Genomic DNA, 23,076 nt, shown 5'->3' on the forward strand with positions numbered 1-23,076 from the left:
CAAAATTCCTATTAGGTTGGCATTTTTATACTTCACCAATGCTTACCTCTAGATTCTGTCTATGATTGTAAATTTTTAGTGCTGGCATCGTACACTTGATTTGATATTGCTTCAACTTGAGTTGCAGATGAAAGAAATCAATTTTCCCCCCAATTTTAGATTCAAGATGTGAAGAGTAGTAGCATTGTATTAGTCTAATTAGTTATGATGTATTATTCTTTATTTATTTATTTTGTTCTTTGTAAATTAATATTTTGCATTGATGTAACAACAATATTATTTATTTTGCATTGTTATTTATTTTGTTATTTATTTTATGTTTTAAAAAAAAACTTTTAAAAAGTGTTTAAATTATTTTTAAAAAAAGATATGGGCAATTTAAACATGATATCATAATTTTTTTTTTAAATGCTATAAAAATATTTTTTTTTAAAGTATTAATAAATATGAATCAAATCCGGTTATAATCAGGATATCTAAATTTGGATTAAATCTTGTTACAATCTGAATACCCGAATTTATAGCAAAAAAAAAAAAAAAAACCCAAATTTATAGCCAAAAAAGGGAAAAAAAAATCCGTATCCAGATTGAATCCGGTTATCTACCCGGATTATTTCTGAATTAATTTGAGTGATAATAGTCCAGTTTTTAGAATCCGAATCCGATTATGGCCGGATATCCAAATTTGGTTGCACACCCATGTTATATATAGCAACGAATTAAAGTGTCACATGAAGGGATCTTAAAAATTTGTGAATTAGCGTAGTAATTTTAAATTATCTTAAACTTCATGATGTGTTTTGCCTCGTTTGGTTATACAACACAAATTATCTCATCTCGTCTCATTTAATCATTACAACATTCACAAATTCTCACATAAAATACAATAAACAATTTAGTTTTTTCAAATCTCAAAACAAAACTAATATTAAAAAATTATATTATAATAATATTTTATTCAATTTTCAACTTTTATCTTATTTCATTTCATATGTGTAATCAAACGATGTATTTTTGGAACTTTATATATATTACCCTTCCCGACCGTCTTGGATTCGATCACAATCATGAGTCGTCGGGTCGATTTCTTCTAAACCCCACAAAAGTTTCAAGCACCGCCATCAGTCCCCAGCTCGTTTATATAATATATACATACATATATATATATGTGTGTGTGTGTGTGACCACCTAAAATGTTGGACAGGACACAAAACAAGTTGAACATGAAAACTCCCTTACAAAAGTGCAAAATATCTTATACTTTTCATCAACCGAAAGTTTTGTAGCTCACACAAAGAAATGAGAGTAGTATTATTTTTTATGTTTTGTTTTAGAATTTGAAAAAGTTGTAATAATCACACTAAGCGCAGACTCATGCCTTAGCCACTTGGCTACGGTTGGCGATCATTTCCATGTCTTTCTTCCTCTTGTCCAACTTTGCTTCACAAGGTGAGTCCAGGAATAACAGATGCTAGAATGCTTTGAATGAAAAAATTAAAGATTTAAAATTGATCATGAAAGTATTTTGTCTTTAAATGATGTTAAGGATGAAAATATCTGAGAATACTTTAAAACAAATTCATGTGTTACCAAACAAAACTTTAATCACTATATAGAAACCTGTCGCATCAAGTAGAATAAAAAATTATTTATTTTTAAATTTTTTTACCATTTTTTATTTTTTAATCTTATAATTAATAAATAGTGTGTTTATAGCCAGAATTTTTGCGTAAGTAGAATTCTTAATAAATAAATATCTTGCTTGAAAGAAAAAAACAAATGATAATGTGATCACCTTGAAGACTTAAAATGTTATATCACTTTTAAATGTCAATTACTTCATCAAGTGTGTGATGAACACTGAAGTCATGTTGTCAATATATAACGAAAGTTCAAAGTCTCCTAAGATTAAGGAGGTACCATCCAATCCATACAACGAATGCCAACCAAAAAAGCCTTAAGAAAAGTAAAAGGAAAGGACTAAAGACTAAAAAAACATCAGTATCCGATGTGAGATATTCGATTACTCCACCAAATTGCTACATGTCTGCCACATCGGAAAGTCCATAATTACCACATGACCAGTAGAAGTACTCTTCAATTGGAATCAATATCGCGTACTGCTATCATGAGGCACCACCTTTCTAGACGTTGGCACCTTAACGATGGTTCATTGGTTGTGTATGACGGGTTCTTTCCACTGCCAATGGAGCCTCCTGATCATCTTCATGATATGCATATTCAGGCAGTAGCAGTCTATTGCAGCTGCATATATATAGATCAAAAAGACATCCAAAAGCAAAGAAAAAACCAGGAAAAAAGAACAAGATAAAAATGGTGATGGAGATGGATCGATCATGGGGACCAGTACTGTATAATATGCTGAATACAATATTATACATACCCCCTTATATACACATTAATATATATATATATATATCCCTCTGAATGCTGACCGTTGGATTGCTGAAGATCAAAATCTTGTCATACGGTTCATGATCTGAGAGCTGGGATGGAGATGGACCATGATATTAACTAATGGGGTCTGTCAATTTGGCATGATAGGGCCTTTCAAGTCCACCATATAAAGTTCCATAACATGTGCACAGAAAGTCTGCTGAGTGGAGATATTTTCAACAGATGCAATTACTAAAAAGGATATTCTAGAAAAGATTCAATATTTATAGAGATATTTTGAGAGATATTTCTTCGTCCAAGTTCGAGCATCTAATTATATTGTCAAGAAACTCTCTTCACAAACCGACCCTGCAACCAAAAATATTGCATTAAATACTACTTAAGTTGCAAATATATATAAAAAATCACAGCGTCACGAGGAAGATAGATAGAGATAATCATACAGAGGCGCTAGAGGACATGAATTATATATATAACCTTGAGTCTAGGCCTTTTATCTGCATTGAGTTTGCGAACTTGGTATCTTATCTTCTTTGAGAACAACCTGGTCTGGCGTTTCTCCTTGTACCTTAGAACTCTTGCTTCCCTTCTTGTTCTCTCCTCTTCCATCACAGGCACCTCTCTCGTCTAAAAAAGATTAAAAAATATCTCATTATTCAGAAATAAATTTTAACTAATTTCCTCCATGCTTTGGAATAATATATATATGTGTGTGTGTGTGTGTAATGAACTCGTACGTACAAATGAAAATACTTGAAAGGCTCGTCACTTGATTGTATAATCAAGATATATATAATTTCCTTCAAAATATAGGGAAAGAAATAAATTCAAAAAGGCTAATATATATATATATATATATATATGTATGTATGTATAATAAATGGTACTAACATAATAGCCATTGCTTGCCATGGAAGGAGAATAATCATCAGCCCAAAGAGACCCCCGGTCGGACCAAGCATCTAAGACATCTTCATAATTCAAGTTCAAATTCAATGATGCCTTCTTCTCATCATCATGATCATCATCCTCCAAAAGCCCAAGATTCTCCTTCTTTATAACCTTGCCAGTTGTACCGTAGCTTTCTTCTTCAAACACTTTCTGCTGATGATCTTGTTCTTCAGTACGGCCTTCTCTAAATGGAAATTCTTCCCAATCCATGAAATCCCAGTTGAGTTGACCATACTTCTTGCTGTTCTGTGGTAATTTTTCGTCGGCTTCAATGCCCCAAATACCCTCCAGTTCATCCATGATGTCGAGTTCTTCATCGGCATAAAAAGCATCCTTTGTGTCGGAAAATTCAGTTAGGACAGTTTCTGGCACTTCCTGTTCTTCTTTCTTTGGACTTCTCAAGAACGAATGGTAACCCATCTTTGTTCTTCTTATCTCTCCCTCTCCCTCTCTCCCTCTCAGACAGTACTTTTGCTTCTTGTGTTATGCATGCATACGAATCTGAATGTAGCCAAATGAGGGTAGCTTGATTTTTATTCATTTCTTCACTTTTTTTGCTTTATTGTCCTACATGGCACCTTATCATTTTGCTATCGGTTGGTTCATGGCATACTTTCTTGTAATTGGTTGAAAGACTCCAGCTTGGAGGGAGGTAGTGGGTCCCAAATGCCCTTTTCACTGCCTGTGGCTGTGACTTGGGAGTTGGGACCAAAGACGCGTACTCCTGTCAAGACCAGTACTGTAATATTGTTATCGAAATTCACGTGACCAAAGGGTTGAACGTTGATAAACACAGCTCAATGGGCTTTACATGCAGCCAGCAGGTAAAAGGGTGGCCCATATTCATACACACGTTAGCCTATGCAGTGTGCATTCATCTCCTGGCCGGTAAACAAAAGCTGCAACCTTTCTCGAATATGTTAATGAGATATTTTATTTGCAATTCCGGATCGAGATTATATATAGTCTCATTAATGAATAAAGATAAAATGAAAAAGAAATATCATTTTTAAAAATATATTATTATAATTTTAATATTTTTTTAAATATAATTATATAGATTTATAGTAACAGCCTTTATTTAGAGACTATATGTAAAGTAACTCTATATTAATATAATGGCGTGGGCAGCTACCTTGTGTGCCCTTTTCACCGTTTTACTAGCCAACTCTTCTTTTTATGCTTCCTGCTTGCAAATGATAGTGTTGTCCTATTCTGAAATCCCAAACGCACACTGCTTATGAGATGACACAACCGAGACATCCACTGTTAAAAAGAGACGATATCACTCTATTAATTGAACCTCTTATTAACATTTTCAAATTAAATTTGGATTTACGATTCAAAAACTCTTATGAGAGCCTCTTCGAATCATTATATGCATGGACCAAGAATTTGATCCCCATCCCAAACAATTCGATATTCCATTCATCATCTCTATATACATATGAATAGTATTACATGTACTTACACTTTTACTTATAATTTTATTTACAAGACTTATTTTATTAGTTTTTTTTTTTTAAATTCAAATTTTATGATTTTCAGCATATCAATAACTGACATATGGAGAAATAAATTTTTTTTAGCATTTTCCTTTTATATATATATATACATTATATTCAATACTATCGTATAATTGCCACTGTTTTAAATATCATATTGTACTGGCCGATATATGTCATACTGGCCACTGGTCCAATACAGGTATTATATATTTTGTACCAGCCTATATTTCGGCCTTTAATTTTTTTTTTCATTTTTTCAAACTACAAGCTCATTTTTTTACTCTCAATTCAGACTAGACTATTTATAATTTATATATATATATATTTATATATAATTTATTCATATATCGACTATTTCGAAACGATACCGGTACTAAAATATTTCATTTCAATGCTTTGACCGGTACAACATTCGATATGGTATTCAAAACTTTGATAATTACAACTAGGCTCAAATTTCAATAGATTTTGAATTAAAAAGTAGAAAGGTAAAAAGTTGTTACTGCTATATCTTTATAGAACAATGATAGCTATCTCAAGAGTAGGCTGAGTAAAAATATGAAAATTCGATTCTGTACTGACTCAGCTCGGACTCCAATAAGTCAAAGTTTTTTAACCAAAAAAGTCGGAGTTGGAGTTGGAGGTGGCGATGTACCGACTCCACTCCAACTCTGACTCCGATATTATACATATTTTATAAAAATAGATATATTTTTATATATTAATCATATATATTTTATATAACTATAACTTATATTGTTAATTAAATTAATCAATAATATACTAGTAGGAGCAAATTATTATAAAATAATATGCTTATAATATAATATAATATAAATAGAATAAATTGATTAATAATAGTTTAGTATATGTAAACACTATACTATTAACTATTACTAACATGTAACACTAATGAATAATAACAACTAATGTATAAACACTAATGTATAATAACATGTAATACTAATTATATAAAAACTAATGTATAGTAACATTTAATACTAATGTATTATGTATAAACACAAATATATAATTTTATAATAATATGTAATACTAATATATAATAACTAAAGTATAATAACATGTACTAGAGCGATAAAAAAAAATAACATGTACTAGTAATGTGTAATAATCAATGTATAATAACATGTAATACTATTAATGTATAAACATTAACATATAATAATATATAATATTATTGTATAATAACATTAATTTGTACAATATATGATTTATTTTTTTAGTTTTGGTTATGTTTTAATAAAATTGAAATTGAAAAAATATTTTTTAAAAAAGTTGAAATCTAGAAGCCTAAATCCGATTAGTGAGAGCTCAAAATTATCAAATTGAGATTTTAAATGAGCTAAGAAAAAAATACAATAAAAAGCATAAAATCTGACTCCGCTCTGACAAGTCGGAGTCGGATCGGAGACTATGCGAATCGGAGTCGGAGTTAGAGGTAGGGCACTCCGACTTCGACATTGTCGGTGTTTAGCCCTACTCAAGAGTAATGATCTAGTTGCATGATAATTCTAAATTTGACTTATCAAGTTGATACAAGAGGTTGCTTTTACTGTAGTTACAAGTTTGTATCAATGCGTTCAAGGTTTTGATCTTGAGATGAAGACGATGTTTAATTGGTTCAAAAAGGCCGCGGGTGCAAGTTTGTGGAGGCAATGGCTTTGGATAGAGAGAGCTAGCTAGCGTACGTAATACCTAGGCCTGCAACCCGAGCAAACCGTCCATGTTTTTAGACCGACCCGACCTGCATATTAACAGTTTCTAGTCGGGTTCGACTCCCTTTTTTTTTTTTCCTTTCTTTTTTGTAAATTTAATTTGGCTTTTGGTTTGAACTTTGGGTGTGTACTGACTCGCCTCTAAGTATCGGCATCTCCGAGACAAACAAACACACGTATTTGCTTTCCACTAGTGTCAAAGAAAAGCTTTACCCAGAATCGAGTACTTTGAAAATATCGAGTTTTCGCACAGAGATGCGGTATCAATCGGAGATTCCCACGGCATACAATTATTGAAAAGGAAAAAAGAAACAAGCTTTATCCTTGTTAAACGGCATCAAGACAAAATGTTCAGATTACATGACAAAGCAGGAAGACCCATCAACGTATCATCGTCTTATTCGAAACCTAAGGCAAGGTGATGATACTGGTAATCACAAGCCACTAAATGCCATAGCTAGCAAGGCCCATCACCCATGAAAGCAGAGAAAGGAAACGAGGTAAAAAATAAAGGAAAAGCAGAGACGAAAATACCAAAACTTGAACATCGGAAGGAGAAGAGAAGAGAAGTCGATGCAAACTGAACGAAGCAAACAAAACGATCCATTGATTCTCTTCTAGTAAAACTTGTAGCTTTCGCCACGCGTCGTAAACTAATACCGATCAAATTAAGGTACAAACAAAAAAGAAGATAATTTTATGGGATTAGAGCTAGATAGTACTTCTAAGATTTGTTGTAAATTGTCTGGAATTTGAATATATACATACATTCATAGATAGAGAAGTAATTTAGGAGCCGTGATGATTTCCATGTGACGGTGATAATTAATAATCATTAATTCAAAGAGAAATGCTTTGCAACAACTCTATTGCTGTTGGGCGAAAAACAGACCACCAACGGGCTAACTACACCTAACATGAAGGGTCTCTAGCACAATAGAAGGGAAATCAGTTGATTACGTCCTGTTACTACACGTAATAGCACAATTCACTGTTGGAAGACACACTGCACCGAATACGTTCCCCTCTCCAAAGAATTTGATTTTCCCTCCGAGATCTTCCCTCTAAAACTGGCCCACCGTTAATTTGTAAGGGTAGCTCTATTGTCAAGGCAGCTAGCCTGCCCTTAATCATGTCAATGGAGTTTTCAACTCATAAGCACATAAAAGCTTTTCCCTTTTTAAGTACCAACAAACCCAATACCCAAAACTTGTATTTTCAAATGCCAATTAAAAACTAATCGGTTTCTGCACAACAACACGCAATGAGGTTCATGACCCAGACCCAAACCCAGAAGCCCCAAAATCAAGCACCGACCCGAAAATTGACCTTGCCCAATGCCTCCAACATCGATTCCACCATAGGCTTCTTTAAAGGCAACAAAATAAACAGAACCCCCCCCCCCCCAAAAAAAAAAAAAACCAATTGACCAATCACTGATCGAACCAACTCTTCCAATTCAACGAATTCAACCCCAACCAATTCCAATCCCATCCTTCTTGATTCACAAAAACATGATGCACCGAAACCGAAACAACGAAACTTGATGCACGGGATGAGGGGGAAAGTTTGGGTAACGGATGAGATCTGGTGTAGGCAAGAACATAGTTAATCACATAACATGCTAACGTGGCGAAATGAGATTGGAGGGCTGGTTATGGCTTGTCTCCAGACCGGCTGGTCTCCAGGTTTTCCCCAAAAGTGGTAAGAAGAAAGTGATCATGAATTAATTAGAGTTGGTACCTATTTTTCACAATTCTAGAGATCATGTCAGATTAATTTGGTTCTACGTTGTTGCCTCCCTATATATATGGATGTAATTAAGGACAAGATTAATGGCCGTTCCTCACAGGTACGCATGCACTAATTGGCCTGCCGTTCATCCCCAAGCTCGCTTGAACCTTAACTAATTGGCATAAGTACTGTTTTATGATTAACGTACAATTAAGTGACATGGTGATCATGAAGTCAATTAACCCGACCAACACCTGTAACTCTCATAAATACTATATATATAGAATTTATATTTATATGGACGTTAATTCTTGCCTCAATTCATTCGTCCTAGTCTTTCGGTTCATAGTGGTGATGCACTTACAAGGCTGTGTTTGTGTGGGGGTGTCACCCGCTCTTGTGATCAGTGACCTGTGACATGGGAGATTTGGAATAATTCAAAAATGCAGTCCAATGAGCAGAAAGTTTGGTTATAAGCCTTAGCCTAACTTAGCCATTTCTGATCAAAGTTTTGAACCTATATATTCTCCAAACTGACAGTAGTAGTACTACAAATTATCTTCCAACAATGTGAAGCAAGGTTTCCACCTCCAAATTAATGGGATCTATGCTCTGCCGAATAACATGATCGAGTTCATCATATCAAGAAAATAATAGAGCCAACGTCTTCTTTAGTCAAAAAGTACTCACAGGGAAGGTGGGTTAGAGATTGTACATTTCTCACCTTTAAGGAGCGTCTACATGATCACAGTAGTGATTAAAGAGATACAGATTGTTCACCATATTCATTTATGGAAAATTTTATATACCACATTATCATTCCACTAGGTAAGATATGACACATTTATCACCATTGAATGATCATTTATTGGATGATTCTTTATCATCCATTGGTGATAAATATGCCACATCTTATATAGGGGATGAAAGTGTGGTGTATAGCATTACTCTTTATTTATATAACTTCTAAATCAAGGGAGGGAAACTATGTCAACCCAACTTTACTCCATGTCTCACATGCATGCTAGGGTTGACCCCTAAATCCAGGTCCCCTTGTTTTCTTATGCATCTAGTTTTGGCTACATTTTTCTCTTACATACGTGCATTTATACATACATGTACATATAACAAAAGCTAGCAAAATAATCCATGCACAACAACCAAGGAGTAGGGGTGTAAATTTAAACCGAAAAACCGGTCTGAACCAAACCAGACCGGACCAGTTTTACCAGTTTTGAACCGGTCCAGTCCGGAACCGGTTCTTAGAATGTGAAAATCGGCCGATTCCGGTTTTAGGATTTTTCGGACCGGACCGGTTGATAAAAAATATATATATAAAAAATAATATTTGTATTATTGTATATATAAGTTTTATACAAAATATTATATATATATTAATATATATAAGTTTTATATATTATGTATAATTATAAATTTTTATATATAATATATATAATTAAATATTCATATATGAAATAATTTCTTATTATAATTTATAAATTATTACATAAAATGTTAATACTAAATCACTAAAAGTTTATAACTATTACCAATAGTCTAATATAGACTAATGACTATAGTTATACTTATAATTAATACTATATATTTTTACTAAAAGTTTATAACTAATACTAATATTAAATATATAGTTTATAACTAATACTAATATATAACTTATAACTATACCAATAGTCTAATATTAATACACTATTATATAGTCTAATATATTAATAAAAGTATAAAACATTTTTTTAAATTAATTTTTTTTTTTTTATAAACAAATTTTTAATGAAAAATTGTGAAACTTACATTTTAAAAAAATTGGAAAACTGGACCGGAAACCGGTAAAACCGGAAGTACCGGTTTAGGTGGGTAACTGGTGCGTAATCGGTTTTGAAAAATACAAAATCGGTATATACCGGTTTGGTCCTAGATTTTGTCCAAAACCAGACCGGTTACACCCCTACCAAGGAGAGAAGGGAAAGAGAGGAGAAAAAAAGAAAAAGAAACAGTTTGGAACAGTTTGGCAATTTCATTAGAGGCAAGGAGATAATATATATTAAGTCCAAAGAGACTCTCTCTTAAGAGGGTCTTGGTTTACAGTGCTAGAAGAAGCAAAGCCGAGGTACTGGGGAATATTGTTATTGAAGTTGCTGGATAAAAGAAGCGACTTCTCGTCTTGGTCTATCTGGGTTGGTAAGTTAGGCTCTTGCTGCATCTGGATGCAAAGAATCTCTGCTTGAGCCACTGCAAGCTGCATTTGCAACTGTGATACTTGATTCTGTAGGTAAGATATTGCCCCAACACATCCGTAAACAGGGTCTCTTACTCTTGCATTTGCTTCGTAAACTAAACTACTCACGGCATCTGCCCTCTGATGAATAGGAAGCTCCTGCAAAATTTTAAAGAAAAATAAATGGAGTGTCAAATTAAAGCACTTGTTATAACAAGTCTTTCTTTTTATGGCCAAAGTATGGTGCATGCTATAGAAATCGAAAGGAAGAAAATTAATTAAGAAGAAGCTCAAAAGTAATGAAAGTACATGCAGATTAGAAACTAGAAAGAGATCAGACCTGCAAAATTTTGCTGACATTGCTGGCACCAAAAACCTTGTGAACAATGGCAAACTTGTGAGGGTCATCAGGTGGGAAGTAAGGAGCAAAGATGCAGTCCTTGGCGCAGCGGCGTCTCAACAACTTGCATGAAGCACAGGGTGAAGAACCTCCCATGTAGACAGGCGGTCGATCAAAAACAAGCCAAGATCATGAAAAGAAGATGTTTAATTTCTAGGGGATGGATGGAGGAAGAGACGTTTCAGACCAAGAAAGATGCTGAAGGAAAATGAGCTTAATATATATGTATTTATAGTGGTTATTGAGGTGCTATCTGATCAATGTAGAATAGATCATCCACATGCTTCTGTTCTAAAATACGAATAAAGTATGTACAATCGTAATTAATTAAACAAGAAATTGCATTGATAGAGTCCTACCACAACAAAGAAAATAATTTAAAGTCATGGAAATATTCCTGAGCGTAGAAGGAACCATTAATATTTAATCCATACACGACACAGTACTACTACTTGATCAATTCATACATACATAAGTTACGACTTGACAGTTTTAGCCAGCTAGCTAGTAATATGAAAGATGTGTAAAATAGCATAAAGGGTCGCTTTCAAGCAGTGGAATAAACTATTATTAAAAAATTTGGAGAGGGCTGACCACCGCCTAGGCGTGTGATAGGTTGGCAATCCATCCATGCACTAGTTGTGCAGTAGTTTTCACGTTCTCCTTTTGACTCTTCTATATACATACATGCATACATACGTACATGATATATAATATATATATATATATATATATATATTTATATATAAGTCATGATGTTTTCTATTCCTCATACGAGTTTGTTATTCAGAAACATTATTTATTAGATAGGGAGTACTGGCCGGGAGAGAAAGAGCAGGTTAAATTAAATGTAGAGATCAGTACTAATTATTAATAATTAGGGTAGAATATGTATAGTAATATATATAGTAAAAAGAGAAAGGTGAAGTAATTAATAACTATGACCAACACCCCGAGAGAGATGGGTTTCGACGTGAATGTTTGTTGGGGGACATTCATGTGGAAATATTACATGCATGTACCCACCTACCCGGTAAATATGACCCTCTTAAAACGTCTTTGAATGTAAACAGCACCCTTATGCACCCACGTGCACGAGATTGTGGAAATTCAGAGAAATATATATATTTATATGCCACATGAATTCATTATTTCTTATATATAGATAGATAGCTAGCTAGCAATCTACATTTAATTATATATATCGACAAGAACAACAAGAATGGTAATAACTATAAACAAAATGTTGTTCCAATTATGAATCTAGCTACTTCGAGTCAAATAGTTTGCATGCATGCGCGTACCGATTAACCGCATTGTTTTTTTATTTTTTTTTGTATCATCTGATTTTTATTTTTATTTTGACCTCTAAATTCTCATCTCATTTATTATATTATATACAACATTAATAATAAGAGCCAACCAAGAAATGATCAATGTGAACCAGTTAATGAGATCCGACATGAAGCTAAGATCTAATGATTATTAAAAGGAATCCCACTTCGAGAGATCAGAAGATTAATTTGAAACTAAATTATTTTAGAGTTGTGGAACCCTAAGACCCTTTTCCCACTCTAGCATTTAATGATCTTCACATGACTCCAAGCTTATAATCTTTTGTTCCGAGGAAAACAGCACTATTACCCTAGTTGTCATGGAATATATATATATTATTCCTATACGAACTTTTCGTATAAACTACGTGTGCTTTTTTCTCTTAGACTTTCATCTCACACTATAAAAAAGAAAAAAATGGGACCTCTGCTGAATTTATTTATTGCATTACCTCACAGAACCTTATGTTTATAACTTCCACTTTCAAGTTTCAAACACCTAAGCTCTAGGAAGAAGAAAAACGGCCTCCAGGCTCTAGAAAGTAGAAGGTGATGAGAAACCCCAAGTAATCTTTGTTTTGGGTTTTTTTCTTTAAAGCTTGTAAATAAAGTAAAGAAAAAAACAGACATCTCTCACCTTCTTAGACAAACAAAAACATGCGAGCTCCAATGCAAACATTGAATGCGCGCTTGGTGATATGGAAGATTCGATTCTTGAGATGTGCATAGATGCGGTTCTCAAATCTGAAAGGGTGGGGGGGGGGGGGGGGGGGGGGGGGGGGGGGGGGGGGGGGGGGGGGGGGGGGGGGGGGGGGTGTGGGGGGTTGGGTTTGGTGGTGGTGTTCAAGTTCAAGTCATGGCAGCTGACCTGAAATTCAATTGCTTGAGCAGAGTGTTTTTGGATTTCCAATGCCACTCTTCAGAATCAAAGTCTACACTATCTGCTCAGCGCAAACATAAAACTTGGATAGGATCAAGATTCACTAGTTTGAACCACATGCCATTCGGACATTGAACCGTGATAATTTCTTCCAGCAGGGTTAGGTTTTCCATTACTTACTTTTCATACAAGACATATGTTATAGAAATGGTCCGGATATCAACCTACACGAGTAATTCAACATACAATCATAAAGTATGCAACTGACGCATCATCGTTTTGAAAAAAAATGTAATCCACTATTAAAAAATTAATTTTTTATGTGGATCCCATATTTTATTCATTTTGTTCAAAACGATTATACGGCAATTGCACAATTTATAGTTGCAAATATTTTTTCTCCAAACTACATTGTAATGAAGGATAGATAAGCATGAGCAGAGATTTAAATCTCAAAAAAATCCGGCCCATAATTAGAGCACTAGTAGTGGGCTCAACAAATTTAAAAATTCACTTTTACAAATTTAACTAGTCACTTTTCAACAACATCAAATAACATGCTCAACAAATCTTTTACTATTCCATTAAAATATTGATTTTGAACTATTTCTTTATTTTAATTCTAATTCTAATTTTTTATTTTAATTCTAGTGGATATTCTTTATTTATTTTACTTATAAATTTTTGTTACTTAGAAAACTAATAGGAATTTTACCTCTAGCGTATATTCTATTGTATTCGTTAAGCTAGCAGGTATTGTAAAATTGAGAATTGTAGTTAAGGTTTTAATATATATATATATATAATATATATATAGAGAAATTATCTTGAAATTTTATATTCAAAAAGTCATCACAGTGGCATAGGGGGAGAAACAAGTAGTAGAAACATAATATTTTAGTCCAAAAATAATATTTTGCTAGCCACTTTGGCTTAACAAATTTGGCTAGTGACACAATTTGAAGTTAAAATTACTGTTCATTTATTGAGCCCATTATTACACTTTAATTTACACTTTAACTATTCTTTAGCTAAAATTTAAATTTGTTCAACTCACTGCCAGTGTTCTTAAACATGCTTGAGCAAGTGGGCCTTAATCAACAGTGTGACTAATCAATCCCCGCGGCCTGCCCATACTTTTTTTTATTTATATTTCTTAGAATTAAAAAGGACCTCTAAACGCCAGATATCTTGTACTAATTCAGTGACCCAACTCCCAACCACCGTTGATGATACATGATTGTGGAAACCCCTCACAACAATTTAATAGAAAAAAAAAAAAAAAGATTATACAAGATAAATATAATCCCTGACAATGATAAATATATAATCCGTGACAGAATATATAATCTGGGACGGAATATATAATTCACTCTGATAAGCAAGGTCAAGGTCGAGCCACAACAATTCCATAATATTATTCTGCGGCACTATACCTAATAATTACCTATTACCAATCCGAGTATTGCAATTATATCGGCCCGGGCCCACACATGCAGTTCGAAAAATCATTTTAATTTATTCATTCGGGTACTACACGTATATCGGCATATTTATTGAAGTTGAATGGTGATCATGACCCTTCATTTGAATAAATTAAAAAAAGGCATATGTATTGAAGTTAAAAAGGAGGGTAAGTGACTCTAAGCAGACGGATTGAATCGAGTTTTTTTTTTTTTTTTTTTTCACATGAATAAAGGCTGAAATTTTCAACTGTTCGAAAAATCAGATGGTTGAATGATAATCTTGATCGTTCACTCGAACAAATTATAAAGTAAAATAAAAATAAAAAGACGTAGATATTGAAGTTTAAAAGGGGTAAGTGAATCCAAATGTGCAAGTAAACTGAAAGAATATTATTTAAAGAAAAATTTTACTCACAGCCTTACACCACACATTTTTTTTTATTTTTTTATTTTTTTCCCTCAACAAATGTGTGGTGTAGAATTGTCGAATAAAATAACTCTTATCCAAATAATGCTCATCTACCACAAGTTGCCACCAAGATTACCGAGTAACAGAGAACATACCTCACGGCTCAAAGTATGAGGGTACGTCGTTGTCGGTCATGCAATTTTCGTAGATTCCTCTTATTGATTTCATTTCTGAACTAGTGCTTGCTGCACATCGTGTCATCTTGCAAAGTGAAGGATGTTTGTTGCCTTTCTCAGCGCTCTTCATACTCAAGTACTCAGCAGCCTGCGTCTGAACTGATATAGAGACAGAATTTACAGTGATCAATTGACAGCATCTGGCCCTTAAATCCTATTTGAGGAAAATGGGAATGATTTGAATCATTTGATCGCCAAAAATCGGAACTAAGAGAAATAAGAACCGTAACACATACCCTCGTTAGACCTATAGCACTTCTTTCTAGATCCCCATATTTAACCTTTTATTCCCACTTGCTAGTTGCTAAAGAAACTCGTCTGAATAAGCAACATGACCAGATGATCAGTATATCATAACTCCGTAATATCAACAAAAAATTACAACAAATTGACAAGTCCAATATCCAAGCTCTTGTACTCTTGGAAAACATAACCATAAGTCAACCAATCAGAGATGAATTGCCAAAAATAATATCGTCACGAGACATTCAAGTTTATCAATTGTGACTGTCATACACATGATGCATTATTAGCTCAATAAATTGAACAGCAATCCTGCAACTCCCTATTCACCTATTTGGTATAACAAGGTCAAATCATACAAACTCCCTTTGTAAATCTCGTAATTTCTACAAATCACTTCACTGACTAACACAACCATAACTGAAGGCTTCAGTTTTCCCCTACATGAATTTTTCAAGAGAAAAATTAAACCATCTTCTTGATCATCATAATCAACTGAAAACTTCCTTTTCATTTTCATAAATTGTCAATCAGGATAATCTTCCTTTGCAATCCAAAACATAAGAATCGAGCTGCTGCTTCTCTGCCAACTGATCAGGTGGTAAGGTTATTATATTTTCACTTGATGAGGCAGAGGCATCAAATGTAATAGGCTTAGTTATTGTGTCCCTGCATCTCAACATCTAAGGCAGATACCATTATTGATGCAATATGGGCACATAGCACTTAGAATACAATTAGTTAAACCTAATGAGCTTGGCAGGATCTACATCCAACCAGCCCGAACAGGCTCTCGGAGCTGGTCAATCAATCACAGCATAAGTTCTCTTTCTCTCTCTTTTTTATCCCCTCAAAGAGCTTTTTAGGAAATTATTTACACAAATAAGGAAGACTGACCAGAGCGTGAAGCGGCTGATGTCAAAGACAACTTTTCAGTTTTCAAATCTCCTAATTTTGTCCAAAAGTTACAAATTTTCAAAGAATGCATCTATTTTGGGGTTTGCAATATCGTTCCTTTTAAGGCATAATAGTGCTTTTTCACATGCCTATAAGGAAAAAAGTCAATAGTGAAGGCTGAGATTAGAATAAGCAATCGTTACGTTTTCTGATTTCAAATTAGAACAGCTGTTATGTAGAAAAAAAGAAAGAAGTCCCAAGATTTGAATATCTGAACCAGCTTGATCTGGCAAAAGTAAGGTCGAGATACATCGAATATACCAATCAGATGATCCAGTTATATATAAATTGCAGTGATGATACGAGATCATATTCTAAACATGGACTTTAAAACGAAACAAGGAAAGAGTTCTTCTAAAATAGAAACACACTAAAATCCCTCTGAATGTAAGAACATGAAGATACACTCCTCTTGAATGATGTTGAATATGTAGGCAGAGGTGTGATAAATTATCACCAAAACAGAGCAAACAAATGTCTGTATCTTAAAAAAAAAAAAAAAAAAAAAAAAAAAAAAAAAAAAAAAAAAAAAAAAAAAAAAAAAAGAAAGAAAAAACCACATGAGACCATCAGGAAAGTTAACAAGATCAAATTTCCTTCAATATTAAGATGGATAGCTTCATTGGGAATGCTACAAAAGCTAACCAGATTAATTTTCCTTCTAATGCATTAAGCTTCCTTAATCGCTGTATCTGACGATTCTTAAGCCTGACTCTGATATGATCTACAAGGCTCAGTGGAACCCTATTTAACATCGGTAGTGATATTGCCTCGTTAAAATTTAGACCTAAATTTCATGAACAATTCCATACCTATAACTTGGCCCATGACAGAATTTGTAGCCATCTAAGTCCTCTTACTTGCAAACTGGTGTGAACGACCCATAAACATTCTGCTGACATGGCATGATTTGGTTTGCAAGATAAATTTTAATTTGAATTTTATACATTAAATATCGTGACGTCAACTAGCACCAGAATAAAAATAAAGTAAAACATCCAAATTACCTTCACAGCAATTGAATAGAAACCATGGTCCAGTGAGTGTTCAGCGAAATTCAGCCATTCAAAATATGAAATTTCTAGCCATTGGGAACTTGTAGACTGGAGTTCTCACATACGCAAGGCCTCGTATCTGAGAGCGAAGCAACCCTGAAGAGATTGAGCGCGTCAAGAAAAAATTACTAATAAGGGTAGATCATTAATACAGTGTTTCCCTAGCTAAATAATAAACTGCATTAACAATAACAATGACCCTGCAATACGCAGCAGCCAATAACTTCCACAACATCCTTTCATATCAAAGTCCTCTAGATCTATGAGATAACCATGTTGGAATTCTTATAATCCTAATTTTAAATTTTAATAAAATTTTAACGAAACTTCGACTTTAGTAGAACAATTCATCGAACGGGTAAGGCCAAGGTAAGGGCCCGTTCATAATCCCTATTCAAATTGCTTCCTTGCCTTTAGTTTATGGTAGGTGCCCTTAGGAAATCTTTCCTTCCTAAAATGCACTAGCACAAGATCCCCTTCATCAAACTCTTTGTTAATCAGGTTTTGTTATTTCAGCAAACAACTCAACGAGAAACAATGAAATAAGGAAAAACAAAAATTAAGGGGTTTTTATAGAACATAATAGAAAAGAAGTTAGAAATACTACAATGGAAGGTTTTAATCCATTTATTTTACAGAATCAGCTTTCACAATGAAAATAAAACGAGATACAGATAGTTTGAACAAACAGAATTAAGCACTTCCAAAAGCTACTTAACGAAACAGGAATACAAGATACCACACAAAAGTTCCAAACGTATTAAGAAGCATTTCACTTCAAAATCTACACACATTTTACTACATCACCGAACTATAGAAGATCATATGCAGCCAGCCAACTAGGTAAACAAAATTTAGGTAATGAAAATGCTGGTTATATTTCAAAGATTTAGTGCCTCAACCTCGCCTATTAGAACGAAAAATAGCGTAGACGAGAAATTCAAGAATCAAGAATTCCGATCGACAGGTTTATTGGAGATTTCACGAATGGAACAAAGAGATTCGGATCTCGGGAAGATCGATTCGAATTCCTTCAGCGATTTCACGGATTTGGAAAGCAAAACAGATTCGAGAATTCGTACGTCGCGTTGTCGAATCTGCGCCGAAAAGAGGAATTCAAAGTTTTTGTTCCAGACCAAGAAACAAATTGAAAAATCAATGGAAACGAAAATCGACCTTCTGGGTTTGTTTAGGGAAACGGAAGAGGTGTAAAGCTGCTGAGCAAGCGCTTCTGCCATTTTTGGAGGGAACTAGCGGGTCAAATTCTCGAATTGGTAATTGGAGTTAAATACTCGTGCATTTAATAGTGAATACATTCTTGGAAAATGTACCATGCTAGTTCCACCCCGAGTGCGTATCGAGAGAATCTATAGATTTTCTTTTCTTTTCTTTTTTTACTTAAGAAATTGTTTTTTTAACGAGTTCATGATTTTTTCAAATATTTTAAGGAATTTTAAAAACTGTTTGAAACAAAATTAAAAAAAAAAAAATTACATTTAGAAGTTTTCCTTGATATTTCTCGATGACTGCAGGCATGATCCTATATTCTTTGACCACGATGATGACATGGTCGTAACGAGAATATTTAATACAACGACTTTTTGACTTGGCTAAAGTTTAAAGATAATTTTTTTTTTTATAGGAAGTTTAAACATAGTTAAATTTTAATCAATATGTGTCAAAAAATCACAACATTGAATTAGGCATATCTTAATACTTTAGCCACAAAAGTATTAAACAAAAGTTAATTTATAAATTGATGTGATTTTATACAGTACGTCAAATTATAAAATTATTTTTATTGTAAAATATATATAACGGATCACATGAAGCCACATCAATTTATATATTTATATTTGTATACTTTTTTGTGTATGTAGCACTTCTCATATAAATTTGGACTTCAATTACAATAATTCACCAAATTTGTAGGTGAACAATAGGTTTGCCAAATATTAAAATATTCAATTCTCACTACTTTCACAAAATATGTAAGTATTTTTTGTAATCAATAAATTTGGTTCAATTTATTATTATTAAATATAAAATGTAATAAAAATAAATTAATTAGTTAATATTGATTAGAATATTAATTATTAAGTTAATTATAATTATAATTTAATTAAAATATAATTATTATTAATAGTAATATTTAATATTCATTTAATATTTAATAAATGTGATAAATATTAATATTAATTTAATTAGAATATAATTATTATTAATATTTAATTGGTAGAACTATAAAATATGATAAAAATAAATTAAATAAAAAATTTATTAAATTAATAATATTTTATTATTATGTAAAGAGTAAATAGATAATCTAATATTAGGATTAGATATGAATTGAATATACAAATACAAACTCATGTGATATTAATTAAAATATGAATTTACATTTGGCCAAGTCAATGAGAATGCTCTGAACTTTTTAGTTAGTTTACTTTGGAAGTATATGAATTTGAAGTTATTTCATAATTGATTGTGTGCTTTAATATGTTGTTGATCGGGTTCCAACCCGAGAATCTGAGTATATCCAGATCAAAACCCGGGTTTCAAAATCATGCCAGAACCCAGACCAAGTTAGCTCGGGTCAAACCCGGGCCGAAACTCGGATTGAAATAGGTTTTAAAAACCTAGAACCCAGGTTCCTGGTTGCACCCTTTTTTTTTTTAAAGTAAAGCCTACATGTTATAAATATTTTGTTATGAAAAAAATGTTGATGTAACATTCAAACTCTATTTATTTAGTTTTTTAAATCAAAGTTTACATATTCCTTGACCACCAATAAAAAGCTAGATGGAAAAGAGAGTAAAAAAAAATCATGAAATGGATGATTCATTAGACATAATATATATTTTCCTTTTAAGTTTCTGTACATTTAATGCTAGAAATGAACAAAAAAAAAATCAAAACATTCAAATTGGGGAAAAAAAAAAAAGAAAAAAAAGAAGAAGAAGTTACCAAGTTGTAAACTCGGGTTTCAGGTGTACTCAGATTTTTCTATGCGGGTATAGGCCCGGATTTGTTTCGAGCCGAAACCCAAATAACCAAGTTCCGGATTGGATCGGGAAAAAAGTCCGGTCCAGATGAACAGGCCTATTGCTTAGTATATATTGAGGGGTACATTACTTTTAAAATGCAACAGTTGATTGTACGTAAGGAAATTGTACTCTCTTGGAAACCTCCCCAATAAAGTACAACAAATCTTAATTTTGATAATGCATTATTTCGTTTTCTGACTTTGTGAGCATTGGAGTTATTTTAAGAGATGATAAATATGATGTTTTATTTGCTTTAAATCGAAAAGAAGTTGGGTTATTTGAAGTAGATGATACTGAGGCTTTGGTTGCTTTGAGGAGACTTCAGATAATTTTGAATTTAGGTTTTTCCAGTTTGCTATTGGAAGGAGATTCATTGTCTATAATTGAAGCTATTGGATCAAAGGAAACTAATTACTCAAGGCAAGCGAATATGATCTCTGGAACTCAAGGTCTTATTTCTTATTTTGTGGACTATGATGTAATTCATGTGGTTAGGCAAGAAAATGAAGCAGCTCACTTACCTGTGAGGTACGTTCGTTTTGTAGATGATACTATTTAGTAATGGTATCAATGTTTAGATTTTATTCATCCTAAAGTCTTACTAGATGCTAATTTGTAATTGTTGGTGTTAATTTTGTTACAGATTCTATTATTATAAATGACATTGTTCTGTTCTAACAAAAAAAAAAAAAAAGTTAATTCACTCGGTGAATCTCTCTCGTTGTCCTTAGAAGGGAAGTTTTTTTTTCCCCACAAAAAAGTAAAAGAATGCTTATAATTTAATTTTTATATCAAATCATGTCTATTTATAAAAATGCATTTTTATAAGATTATAAATCATTTATATTTTCACAAATTATTTCATACATTTTTTAAATCTCCTTCAAATGTTCAGTATAAGTACCCTAACATTCATTAAATCGAATATAACATTAGAAAAATCATATTTTGCCAACTCAATTTGCCCATTGATTATGACAACTCATGTATTTCTATTGTTTTTTATTTTTTTACTAATAATAGTTAAGGAAGTAACTATTAATGTATTAATATTTTTTATATTTTTTAAAAACATTTGAAAATCATAAAAAAATAATGAATAAGAAAATTAAAAAAATAAAAACAGAATTTTAACCTGACGGTCAAAATAAGCGGTGATACTCAAGCGGCAAAATAGCACCGCCCATAACATTATATAGTAATCATTTAGTCGGTCATTCTCACCCTTGTACCCACCTAATTAGGGGGGGAGGGGGGTTGACATCATTCCCAACATAACCGCAACCCTTCGTGCTCACATCCTCTAAACGAACGAAAGGATTTTTACTTGTTTTGCTCGTAAACCGTCTTTATCCAATCACATCAAAATATCCAAAATTAATGCCCATGAAGATTGTCTTGCAACTAGCAGAGAAACTCGTAACAAACACAACAAAAACAACGAAGATGCTCAACCATGGTAACTCTTTACCCATCTTTGAGTCCAAACTACAAAGATGTTTCGTCCACTAAAATGATGTAGAAATTGATAATAGAGAGAACATATGCTCTGACCACGAAACGAGAGCTCTGCCACGAAAACGTCATAAAAACCACAAAGAAGACAATAAAGAAAGAACAAGAGAATATTTTTTGTCTTAGGATTATGATGAACCCAACTTACGTGATTATAATGAAGAAAAATAAAGAAAGAGGAAGAAAAACAACCAAGGAAAGAGAGAATAAATGAGAGAAAGAGGTAGACGTGGAAGAAATGGAAAACAAAAATAAATAAGATACTATGGTTCTTGGGGTATAGTTATAATTTTATAATAAAATTTTAATTAATTAGTATAGACGGGCGGAAGGTATAAAACGGGCGAATTTTGCTTAGAATTTGCCCCTCGCTCATTTTACTTAATAATGATACATCACCAACTATTCTATAATTTATCTATAATTTCATATTAAAAAGTTATTTCTTTTTACTTTAATTCAAAATGATTGTCCTCGCAACAGTCTAAAGTACAAGAAAAAAAATAATTATTTAATACTTGATTGTAAAACAATTGTGGCGTAGTTGTTATTATATCATTTTTCTTTACTTAAAACTTTTTAAAAGATCCGCCGCCTCGCTTGGGGTAACGGGCGGTTTACTTGCAGGACGGTCGAAAATGAAGGCGGGCCGGATAACCAATTGAATAGAATGATATAATCCCAAATTCACTCATATCAGTCCCAAATTTACGAAGTTCAAAGATTTGATACAATCCAACGAACATGAGCTTAAAGACAAGTTTATAAACAACTTGAGTTGAGTTCGAATTTATAACCCTTCACAGTCAAGTATTTTTATTTTTCGAAAAATTCAAATTTATTCAAGATTTTTTGAATTAGTTTGTTATTATTATTTAAATCAAATAAATTGTGGTACTAAAATTTTATATTTTCATAAATACTTATTAACAATCAATTATTTTATTATCTTTT

At 32.7% G+C, this 23,076-nt stretch overlaps 2 protein-coding genes and 1 long non-coding RNA gene across 3 annotated transcripts; all 3 read right to left on the minus strand.

The window, feature by feature from the left end:
• Positions 1-2,307: 2,307 nt before the first annotated feature.
• Positions 2,308-3,899, minus strand: LOC121238978 (zinc finger protein CONSTANS-LIKE 16-like). Its single transcript, XM_041136091.1, has 3 exons — positions 3,310-3,899; positions 2,896-3,045; positions 2,308-2,766 (listed from the first exon to the last, which is right to left on the minus strand). The coding sequence occupies exons 1-3, from the start codon at positions 3,787-3,789 to the stop codon at positions 2,740-2,742; spliced, it is 657 nt and encodes a 218-aa protein (XP_040992025.1). The 5' UTR covers positions 3,790-3,899; the 3' UTR covers positions 2,308-2,739.
• Positions 3,900-10,318: 6,419 nt separating this feature from the next.
• Positions 10,319-11,184, minus strand: LOC121238990 (LOB domain-containing protein 12). Its single transcript, XM_041136112.1, has 2 exons — positions 10,921-11,184; positions 10,319-10,739 (listed from the first exon to the last, which is right to left on the minus strand). Exons 1-2 carry the CDS (start codon positions 11,074-11,076, stop codon positions 10,407-10,409), a joined length of 489 nt encoding a protein of 162 aa, XP_040992046.1. The 5' UTR covers positions 11,077-11,184; the 3' UTR covers positions 10,319-10,406.
• Positions 11,185-15,378: 4,194 nt separating this feature from the next.
• On the minus strand, positions 15,379-18,869 carry LOC121239009. Its single transcript, XR_005935221.1, has 5 exons — positions 18,737-18,869; positions 18,463-18,657; positions 17,513-17,656; positions 15,542-15,623; positions 15,379-15,459 (listed from the first exon to the last, which is right to left on the minus strand). It is a non-coding gene; the product is annotated as an uncharacterized LOC121239009 (long non-coding RNA).
• Between the last annotated feature and the right edge of the window lie 4,207 nt (positions 18,870-23,076).

This window comes from Juglans microcarpa x Juglans regia, chromosome 7D, assembly GCF_004785595.1.
Source record: "Juglans microcarpa x Juglans regia isolate MS1-56 chromosome 7D, Jm3101_v1.0, whole genome shotgun sequence".
Lineage (NCBI taxonomy): Eukaryota > Viridiplantae > Streptophyta > Magnoliopsida > Fagales > Juglandaceae > Juglans > Juglans microcarpa x Juglans regia.